At 44.9% G+C, this 11,511-nt stretch overlaps 1 protein-coding gene and 1 pseudogene across 1 annotated transcript; one reads left to right on the top strand and one right to left on the bottom strand.

Annotated features, from left to right (window-relative positions):
- Positions 1–2,116: 2,116 nt before the first annotated feature.
- Positions 2,117–2,844, bottom strand: LOC102774088 (annotated as a pseudogene).
- Positions 2,845–3,211: 367 nt separating this feature from the next.
- LOC102774377 (mast cell protease 4-like) lies at positions 3,212–5,815 on the top strand. The gene is made up of 5 exons (XM_006760874.2): positions 3,212–3,288; positions 3,846–3,996; positions 4,438–4,573; positions 4,798–5,052; positions 5,495–5,815. The coding sequence occupies exons 1-5, from the start codon at positions 3,213–3,215 to the stop codon at positions 5,636–5,638; spliced, it is 762 nt and encodes a 253-aa protein (XP_006760937.1). The 5' UTR covers position 3,212; the 3' UTR covers positions 5,639–5,815.
- The last annotated feature ends 5,696 nt before the right edge of the window (positions 5,816–11,511 follow it).

The following is an 11,511-nucleotide window of genomic DNA, read 5'->3' on the forward strand; positions in this document are numbered from 1 at the left end:
CCAGGAATCAGGGGCATAGAAAGGGAGTGGAATGACTATTCTTGGCGGGGAAAGGGGTATGGAGGATGTGGGAAGAGACTGGACAAAAATTGTATACCAATGAATGAGAACATTGGGCGGCGGGGGTAAGGGCAGAGGGTGGGTGGGAACCGGGTAGAGGGGAGCTATGGGGAGAAAAAAGAGGAACAACTATAATAATCTGAACAATAAAGATTTAATTTTTTAAAAAAAATAAAATAATAAGAGCTGAGTAACATCTCAAGTAATGACAAGTGCAGCCCTAGCCGGTTTGGCTCAGTGGTTAGAGTATCAGCCTGAGGGCTGAAGAGTCCTGAATTCAATTCAATTCTGGTCAAGGGTACATACTTCAGTTGCAGGCTCAGTCCCCGGCACCAGTCAGGCTACGTGTGGGAGGCAACCAATTGATTCTCTCTGTCGCTCCCCGTCCCTTCCATTCTCTCTAAAAACCAATGGAAAAAATATCCTCAGGTGAGGATTAACAAAAAGAAAAGAATAATGACAAGTGCAGATATCATTTCATTATCAAACGAAACTTGACTCTCAGTGCACCAGTGGGAAACCTCAACACCCCCTAGAGAACACAAGTGTTCTTTACACATTCCTTTCTCCATTCATTGTACTAACCCTTCATTCCACAGCCCTTATTATTCAGTTTAGTGGAATGAAAAAGTATCTAAACATATTACATTTTCAGCCTTAACTGCTATGTGACATTCTGAGCATCAGTTGAGTGCTCCATAATTGTTTATAATAATACTTACCCAAAAGGATATTTAAAAGATTAAATGAGATGGTACATGTAAAGCTCTATCAGTGCCAAACATATTGTGGATGTTCAATATCTAATCTTCTGCTAATTATTTGCCTTGAAGGAAGGGCTGATCTTCTAGATGGAGAAGTAGGGCAAATTCTGGTCCTCAGGACAAATCCACCCACTTCCTGTTTTTGTAAATAAATTTTTCTTGGAATATAGTCACACCCACTGGTTTACATCTTTTTTTTTTAATAGGCCCAGTCAATGCCATTTATTATACACGTTGAACAGCCTCTGAGACCCAAAGGCTCCCATATGAGGGGTTTTTATCCTGGTTTTTATTTGGGGGGGCAGGTTGGGGGGGCGGGAAGTGAGTGGGGGGTGTTGGCATCAAACAGTTTCTTCCAAGAGCCTGCTCACAAGAAAGACAAAAACAGAATAATCCTCAATAAAATAAAACAAACAGGAATAGCTGAAGAGTCTACATATGAAAAACAAAGGTTAAAAAACTCAACAGACAAAATCCACACCAAACACTCATCCCATTTAATTTCCTGTTACATGCACTGAGGAAACCAAGAACATCAAGCCCCAAGGCAGTAATGCTCTGAGGTTCTAGTTTAGGCTCCTTCTATGTGACAGATTCATGCACACACATCGCACATACTACTGACCCAGGCAGAAGTACACATGCATGGACAGGTGGCCAAAGAACCACGATAGGGAATAAGGAAAATGGGGAGTGGGGGCTGGTTGAGGATATAACATCAACTGGAAACTAGGGACCCGGAGAACCTTTCCGCTGCAGCAAGAGTCAAAGTTAAAACAAAGGCAGGACACAGGCCCTAGTCAGTTTGGCTCAGTGGATAGAATGTCAGCCTGCAGACTGAAGGGTCCCGGGTTCGATTCCAGTCAAGGGCACATGCCCCAGGGTTTTGGGGGGCGTGCAGGAGGCAGCCGATCAATGATTCTCATCATTGATGCTTCTATCTCTCTCTCCCCTTCCCTTCCTCTCTGAAATCTATAAACATCTTTTTTTTTTTAAGGCAGAATACAGGATAAATGTAGAATGCTCAGAGAAGACTGGATACATGAAGAGGGAAAGATGCAGGGGAAGTAATGGGAAAGCAGCCTCAGAAGAGGTTTTTTCTTTATTGGGAACACAGATGGGCAGAGGTCCTGTTACTTGAGTGATACACTGAGGCTAAAGGAATACGCTGCAGCATTACCGCCGCCTCCTGTGCTCTCTCTCAAGGTGGAGGGAAACTGCAAACACTCTATTGCCACTCAAGGACTTTCCCAAGTACTCCCGACAAAAAATGACCCCGCCCACATTCAAAGTTAAACCCAGCAAAGGGGGCCAAAGTAACTCTTCTTGGTGGAACCAAAGCCAGAGAAGCCCATCACAGCTGTCATCTCATCATCCTCCTCAAATGTCAAGTCCACCTCAGCCCTCCTTTTCTGCTCTGTGCATTTCTCTTTCTTGTAGGCTTTGGCCTTTTCCTCTTCTTCTCTAAGCTCCTTCCTCCGTTCCTCAAAATCATAATCCTTTTGTTTCTCTTCCATCTTCTTCTTGTTGACTACAAAACATTTCTTCACCTAATCCAAGGTGGAAAGTTCCACCCCCCTAGACATGCCCAGGATTCGCTGATGTTTCTTTCCATTAATGTGATCCAGGAAGTTGATGGAGTCCTTCACAACACAGTCACAGACATTGCAATAATATCGTCCCATCTCAGATTGCGGGGTGGTCTTGGTGATGACAATTGTCTTCCCAAGATCAGATTCCGGGTCCACCTTGTAGCCCCTATGCTGGAGAAGCTCCCGCTTGACTGGCTGCACTGGTTTTCCATCCTTCTTTTCTCTCTCTTCTGTGAGCCTCTTCTCAGCAAGCTTCTCATATTCATCTTAGCCCCACTTGTGGCAGAAGTCCAAGGTTTTGGCCCACTGCTTGACACCATCTTCCCACTTGTTTACATCTTGTGTATGTCTGCTTTTGTGCTATGACGGCAGAGCTGAATAGCTGAGACAGAGACAGTATGACTCACAAAGCTGAAAATATTTACCATCTTGCTATTTACAGGAAAAGTTTGCTGATCCCTGTTCTAGATTCCTACAACATCTAAAACACATACCCCCGCCAATTTGTGATACTATTATGCCTCAGAGAGCTGCATTAGATGAGAGAGGTGCGTTCCTCACCCTAGAAGCCAGGACTCTGGGGCTCTGACCACAGCTTCCACACTAGCCAAGCGGAGAGGAGAGCTATGAGAATCTCTGATTAGGAAAATAAGCCAGGCCAGAGTGAACGACAAAAATGTGGTTTCCAGCACCCCTGTTTCCACACACACACACACACACACACACACACACAAAAGTCTATTACTGGGGTTATAAAAGCAGGGACAAGAGTGGGGAGTGACAGAAGAACCTTGCCATGGGCAGCATCACTGGGAAAATGCAGGTCCTACTCCTTTGGTTGGTCTTTTTCTTGCCTCCTGAAGCTGGAGCTGGTGAGTCTGGGATATAACTCCCTGTCCTCTGGGTCCCTAACTTGTATTACAAATTTACTGACCTGAGTCAAAGAAGACCTTAAATGAGAATGCAAGATCCCATTGCAAGTGTTCCAGGGGAAATCTCTATCTGGAAGAGTCATATTCTTTCCCAGCAGTTAGTAACAGTTTCCTGGGGGGCGGAATCTTGGGTGGAGATAGAATCAGAAAACTGGCTTTAGAAGTACTTCTTAAGCTGCTCTCCTCAAAATATCTATAATTCTGATTCCTGGTCCTTTGCTCCTCTGTCTTTGCTCTCATATGGAAAAGGTCAGGATCAGGACATGAAGAAATGTTTAAATGACAACTCAGAATCAAGACTAGAAGTGGGATTGACAGGGTGGATTGGGATAAGGAAAGCCAATAAAAAGGATATGTGGAGGGGCTGAGTTATATTACAGGTAAGCGTGAGGCTGGGGTGCGTGGTTGCCTCAGCTTTCAACTCATTTTCCTTACCTAGTGCTCTATCTGAAGGCTTAGTTACCCTGTATTTGAGGACCTGGGATTTTCTGTTTCAGGGGAGATTATCAGTGGCATTGAGTCCAAGCCACACTCCCGTCCCTACATGGCCTATCTGGAAATCACCATTGACCAGGGCAATGTTGCTAACTGTGGTGGATTTCTCATAAGTGAAGAATTTGTGGTGACAGCTGCTCATTGTAAAGGAAGGTAAGAAAACTTTGATTTGTTCTCTTTTCATGTGAGGAGTTGTAGGAACCAGAATTAACACAACTTTCAAGTGACCTCAGGAGAGATTTTTGTGCCTCACTAATCTCAAGATGGTCAGTGATGTATATTGGGAGGAACTGGGCCATTGTGATTTATTAGTTATCTCTATACCCAGAGGCCAGGGCTTTACTAATGGGCAACCCAGATCAAGACAGGCCAATTCTACCCCTCTCATCCCGGTGCCAGAGACCTCTTGCAGTCTTCCAGGGTCTGGTCCTTCCTAAAACAGCTGGGACCCCTGGGAGGAACATCTTTCCTCAGTAAGAACTGAGTTCCTCAGTTGGGCCTACACTGATGAAGAGGGCCTGTTGTCACTCTGCTCAAAATGGGCTCTTCTCAGGAGACCAGCACTTTTCCTGACCCTCTCTCCCCTCTCAACAGAAAAATTACTGTCATTCTCGGAGCTCATGACATAAAACAAGAAGAATCCACATGGCAGAAGCTAAAAGTCAAAGAACAATTCGTTCATCCAAAATACAACTCTTTGACTAATGTCAATGACATCATGTTACTGAAGGTGCCATTCTCTTTTTTGGACTTCTCAATTCCCCCTTCTTAACCCTTCTCCTGACTTGTACCTTTCTCATTCTCTTCCAACCAACTTCCTCATATACCACCCCCATTCCATGTGATCACCACTCCATTCAGGAAAAACTCTAGGCCCTGCCCCGGGAGCCTCTAATATACCACACCATCCACATTCCCTGTGACTGGCAACCATCTACTCTTCCTCCCTCACAGCTACAAACGAAGGCCAAGCTGAACCATGCCGTGGGGACAGTCCCCCTGCCCACCAAATCTACCTTTATTCAACCTGGAAAAGTATGCCGAGCAACTGGCTGGGGGAAAACAGGAGTGAATAAGCCAGGGTCAGATACTCTGAGAGAGGTGAAGCTGAGACTCATGAAGGCCAAGGCCTGCAACCACTTTATGTTTTATGATCATAACCTGCAAATCTGTGTGGGAAACCCCAGGAAGAAAAGATCACCATATAAGGTACCACAAACTTACACTTCCTCCTCACACTCAGTTCCTGGGAGACAGGTTCCTACTGAGAGGGGGTGGGTCGGGAAGTCCGCTGGTTCAGTTACTGGTGTCTGCATTCATGGGTTTCTAGAACTATGGGAACTGGAACCCTCCTTCTGGGTTCCATCCTTCCATACACAAGCCTGCCCCTAATCTTCCCATCTAGTCTGCATACAGGGCTCCAGGAGAGAAAAAACAAGAAGATGTTGGGGAGGGGCAGGATCTATATTCTATGCTAGACAGAGAAAGAAGGCATTTAAATTATAACTCATGACTTATGTCTACATCTGGATCAAGATTCCTGGCCTGACTCTGGGGTACCTTCGGGCCAGCCAGGGTGCTGATAGGGATGAAGTAATAAGAGGGAGAGAAGAATGATCCCTGCTCATGATCTGCTTTTTTTAACCCACAGGGTGACTCTGGGGGCCCCCTTCTGTGTGCTGGGGTGGCCCAGGGGATTGTGTCATATGGACGTACAAATGCAAAGCCTCCTGGTGTCTTCACTCGAATCTCCCCATATGTGCCCTGGATTAATAAAATCGTAAAGCGCAAGTAACCACAGAAGCCTGGCCAGCCACAGGAAAAATCCCAAAGCTAGAGCTCTTCCTGGGTAGCCCCCAGGTTCCTGAAAGAAGCCTGAACACAGCCCAAGACCAGGGAGGCTCCCAGAGGTACCCAAAACCCCTGCTGATTGTATCCCCAGCAAAATTCAATAAAGATGCAGCCGCCAGCATATGTGTGTGAGACTGTTTCTTCCCCAGAGCTCCCCCAGAGATGGACTGCTCCACAGGGAGGAATTCAGGTCCTCCTCCCTAGTTTGAATGAAGAATTTTGCTAGGCTCCTTTCTTGCCAGATTAATAACCAAGGCTACCAATTTCCATATACATTGTGTGGTGCTATGGATTATTAAAGAAAATATTTTAATCTGCACAATACCATTTAATATCCAGAGTAATACTGGCACTGAGTGACCTTCTTTCTCCTCTGTCCCCTCTTCCTCTTCCTCTTCCTACTCCCCTTCTCCTCTCACTTCTCTTCTTCCTTCAAACGCATGCCTTGGCCACTGCACTACAGAACACATATGAGCCACAGCAAATGCTCCATGACTATTTCTGAAGATGGGCCAAGGCCTGGGCTTATGTCCTTACACCCACCTCTGACTCATGATCGTCCCCTAAATAGTATGTCTACAGCCACAGAAGCACCTGCCAAGTGGGAAAAAAGAAAATTTCCCAAGCATGAGAGCTCAGGATAGTGGAGTGAGGGAGAGATGACCCTTGGAAGTCCTCAGGATGTGTCTGTCTACTGCCACAGTCACAATGGGCTGCATAAGGGCCAAGGCCATTCTAGCCCAGGAGAGGGATCCCCACGAGCATCAGAATGAGCCTCATCCCTGAATTACATCACAGCCACCCAAATTCAACTGCCATCTTCCTTCAGATATGAGATGGTGTCTCCAGGTCTTCCAGAAAAAGAATACCTGAGTTAGGCAAAGTCCTCCAAAATTTCCTTCCCAAATGTCCTTGAGTGCTCTGAATCCCATACCCACCAGCATCTGAGCTGGATGAGTACACTCACAGCTATACACACCAAATACAAGAGGAACAGGGCATGACCTCCAGCTACCTCTCAAGAACCTGCAGTTAAAGGACCTCTTACAGGCCCTTGATCCCTAAGAGGCCTAAGAAGGTAGGCCTGGCCCCATGCAAGAAAGGGCTGCTACTGTTGGTCCCCAGATCAGAAACCCGAGAGCTCCTCTACTTTCCCCACTGCCTGCCAGCCCACAGAGCTGAGCTTCCAGCTTTACCAATGTCCAATACATGTAAAATAAAATTGAATAATATGTACAAGACTGATTATAGACTCTGACTCTATGCAAAAAAACAAGCTTAGGTACAACAATAACAAAACTTGGAAGATCTCAAAAATAAGAGAACATACGCTGAAATGATAATATAAAAATGTTTTTTTCTTTCTATCCTAACTCATATTTTACATTTGTATAATTAAATAAGAATTTTTAAATGTGAGATACAAGAGGCAGAGACACTATGTGTAATACTAGTATTTGCTTAGGAGATCAGAGCACATACTGAGTTGCAGCTAAAACCCCATCCACTCTTGACCACCAGACCCTAAGGACAGCACATCCACAAGGCAGCCCTTGTTCCCTCGAAGCTGGACAATGGAGATGTGAGGAGAGTGGTCAGCCTGTCCTGCCAGCCCTGAGAAGTAGCAGGGCCAATGGAGACTGCAGGGAGCTTGACTGAGCCCACAGGCTATATTAGACTCCAACAGATTAGCAGGCACTGACTCCAGTACAGCCACCGCAGAAGAACAAACGAGCACCACATGGTCCCCTGACCTGGAAAAAGCAGTTGGTGGCTGTCATCCAGAGAAGATAAGCACATCAACATTGCGACAGTGTTAGTTCTGCCACGGAGAGGATAGGCCCACAGAGTGTGTCCGCCTGACCGACATCAAGAGTGATAAAGTCTCAGCATCACAGGGTCAGCAGGAGAAACTGTCCAGATAAGAGGGCTTTGCCCAAACTCATGGGAAGAGGGCCTCAGGACAGCTGAGGGCAGCACACAGGGAAATAAATGCTAAGCAGCCATATCCCATGGTCAGGGTTGTTGGGGCCCAGGTCCAAAAGTCCAACAAGAAAATATTACCTCCTCCCACCCCACCCCAATGCCAGGCCTTCTCCTGGGAACCTAGAGGCTATTCTCCTGTACCCACAGTTTCCCTGGCAACTATTACCCTCACATAGTCATGCAGTGTGCAGTGGCTTGGCACGTGTATATACTGAAGGAGTTGTTATGGATTGTATTGTGTCTCTCAAAAAAACATATTGAAGCCCCAACTCCCAGTGCCGCAGAATGTGACCTTATTTAGAAATAGGGTCTTTGAAGAATTAATTGAGATGATGAAGAATTAATTAATTGAGGTCAAACTGGAATCGGGTGGGCCCTTAATCCAGTATGGTTGGTGTCCTGATAAGAAGAGAAGAAAGACACACACAGGGAGAAGGCCATGTGGTGACAGAGGCAGAGATTGAGTGCTGCATCTACAGACCAAGGACCACCACAGACTTCCAACTGTCAGCGGAAGCTAGAGGGGAGGTATGGGACAGATTCTTCCTCACAGCCCACAGGAAAAAAACAACTCTGCTGACACCTTGTTCTCAAACTTCCAGTCTCCAAACTGAGAAAGAATAAATATCTGTTGTTTTAAGCTACTTAGTTTGTGGTACTTATTTTCTCCCTCTATCTTTCTTCCAAATACAGTTAAACAAAAGCACTACTGAAAACTCCCTAAATGACACCTGGAGGGTTGGCCCTACCCTGTACTGTTGAAACACTATACTTCCTATCTCATTATTCTCACATAATTGGCCCCTTCATTCTCCCCCAGCAACCTTACCAAAATCATATCTGCAGCTGGGCAGCATTTTCCATTCAATAAACAAAGGAATCCTCTGGCAACCAAGGATGTAGGATATGGAGAAAAGACTAGACAGATGAGACACCTTTATAAGGTCTCCACATAGTAAATAATCCCAGTATAAGATTAATAGGCTACTCTAGAGCTAATAGAAGAAAAGTCACGCCCAATCCAAAACCTATACCCTGACAGGACGCAGGAATGGAGACTGTGAGGAGCAGGGCTGAGCCTACAAGCACTGGCTTCACCATTGGCAGAAACCATACATTAAACATGCATCTTGTGAACCCCTGAAATGTAAATAATAGTTGTTGTCTCTCCTGTAGCCCACCCAGCAAAGATCTTCATGGATATAATGTTAATTCTGAGGTATACAAGATGATGACCCAAGGACTGGGCCGAACTGACTGATGTTGAGACCAATAAGGGGAATGGTAGCATCACAGAGTCTACAGGAGAAACTTTACTTAGCCAGACTAATGATAGGGTGCATTCTAGGACTTTCCCTCCTCAAATACTGGACTATTGTAGGAATGGTAAATGGAAACTAGAAATATCAGGGGGCTCCCAGTCAAGATGGCATAATAGATAAATGCTGTATTCACCTCCTTCCATGACCACATCAAAATTACATCTAAACTACATAAAAACCATCATTGAGAACTGCCTGTAGGCTAACTGAACAGAATTCTTATGCCTAAGAAGAAGCCACGTAGAGACTGGTGGGAGGGGCGGAGACACTGAATGGGCTGATCTGGTTACATATCAGGAAGGATATCTGGACTGCAGAGGTCCCCCCATGAGGAGCCAGGAGTCCCAGTCCCAGATTGGACTCCCCACCCAGTGCCACAAACGATGCAATCAAAGGACAGACTTGGCAACCACCAGGGCCCTGCTCAAGTGAATTCTGCTATAGGTTAGCCCCTGCACAACAGCACCTCCACTATAGTCACAGCCAGTTCTTACAACCAATCAACTTGAGGGTCAATCCCTCCCATTGTTGTGTCAACAATGATCAAGGCTAAACTACAACAGAAGGGCACACACAATCCACACAAGGTACATACCTGGAGCGCCCAGCTCAGGCGACCAGGGAGACTGCATCACTGGGCCCCAGGGAACACCTACTATGTAAGATCACTCTACCAAGACCAGGAGGCATAGCAGCCCCACCTAATACACAGAAACAAACACAGGGAGGCAGCCAAAGTGAGGGGAAAAAATAAGAAGAAAAGGACAAAACTCCAGAAAAAGAACTAAACAAAATAGAGACAAGCAATCTATCAGATACAGCTTTCAAAACACTATTTATAAGGATGCTCAGTGATCTCAGCCAGAATCTCAACAAGGAGATAGGAAACATAAAAATGGGGATAGAAAAACATAAAGAAAGAACCAATTAGCCTTCTATGCTCTCTCTAAAAAAAATCAATGGAAAAAAAATATCCTTGAGCAAGGATTAACAACAACAAAAAAGAATATATTAGAGGGAATCAACAATACAGTAGATAAAGCAGAGGATCAAATCAGTGACTTGAAAGATAAGGTAGCAGAAACACCCAATCAGAGCATCAAAAAGAAAAAAGAATCCAAAAAATGAGGACAGTTTAAGGGGGCCTTGGGACAACATTAAGTGTCACAACATTCACATCATTGTGGTACAAGAAAGGGAAGAGAGAGAGCAAGGAACTGGAAACCTATTTAAAGAAATAATGATGGAAAACTCCCCTAACCTGGTAAAAGAAATAAACATACAAGCATAGGAAGTACAGAGAGTACTATACAAGATGAACCCAAAGTAGCCCACATCAAGAAACATCATAATTAAAATGCCAAGATTAAAGACAATGAGAGAATCTTAAATATAGCAAGAGAAAAGTAGTTAGTTACTTACAAGGGAGCTCCCATAAGACTATCAGCTGATTTCTCAATAGAAACTTTGCAGGCCAGAAGAGATTGGTACAAAATATTCAAAGTGATGAAAAGCAAGGGCCTAAAACCAAAATTACTCTACCCAGCAAAGCTGTTATTTAGTACCCAAGGACAGATAAAGAGCTTCCCATATGAGAAAAAGCTAAAAGAGTTCATCACCACCAAACCAGTATTTAAGAAATGTTAAAGGAACTTCTTTAAGAAGGGAAAAATATGATTAATAAAATAGCAATAACTACAAACCTATCAATAGTTACTTTAAATGTAAATGGATTTAATGCTCCAAACAAAAGACATAGTGTGGCCGAATGAATAAGAAAACCCTTGCATAGGCTGTCTATAAGAGACACTTCAGATGGAAAGACACACAGAGATTGAAAATAAAAATTTGAAAAAGATATTTTGGATGTCAGAGGAATAGCTGCGTAAGGACACATCTATTTTCTCCCCTTAACATCTCAACAAATTAACCACCTATAATTCAACGAAGAAGTTCTTGCTCAACACAGATGCACGCCTGAGAGACCTGCACACTGGAACAAACAAGGTGGGGAAGGAAGCCAAACACAGCTACAGTGCAGCAGCATGTCTGAAGCACAGCTGGGAACTGGCAGCAGCAGTTAGGGGCACTTTCCTCAGCCATTCAGGTCTAACAGAGAGCAAACCCAGCAAGTAGCAGGCTACTGGACTTGTCACTGGAGTAGTGGCATTGTGTGGTCACACACACAAGCAGTAAGAGAGTGTCTGAACTGTGGGGATGCGTTGTGAATGGGGTCTGAGGTGCACGTGTGAGATGCGAGTCAGCAGACACCCACCCTACAGAGCTGCTCCACACAGCTGGGCCTGGCTGCAGGCTTTCAGGCAAAGAAAGGAAATCAGGGAAAAACCAAGATGGCGACATAGGTTAACGCCTGAGATTGCTGCCATGAACAACCAATTCAAATTACACCTAAAAGACAGAACGGACATCATCCAGAACTACAGGAAGGCTGGCTGAGTGGAAATTCTACAACTAGGAGGAAAGAGAATATCATACCCAGACTCAGAGG

The sequence above is a fragment of the Myotis davidii genome, unplaced genomic scaffold (assembly GCF_000327345.1).
Source record: "Myotis davidii unplaced genomic scaffold, ASM32734v1 scaffold157, whole genome shotgun sequence".
Classification (NCBI taxonomy): domain Eukaryota; kingdom Metazoa; phylum Chordata; class Mammalia; order Chiroptera; family Vespertilionidae; genus Myotis; species Myotis davidii.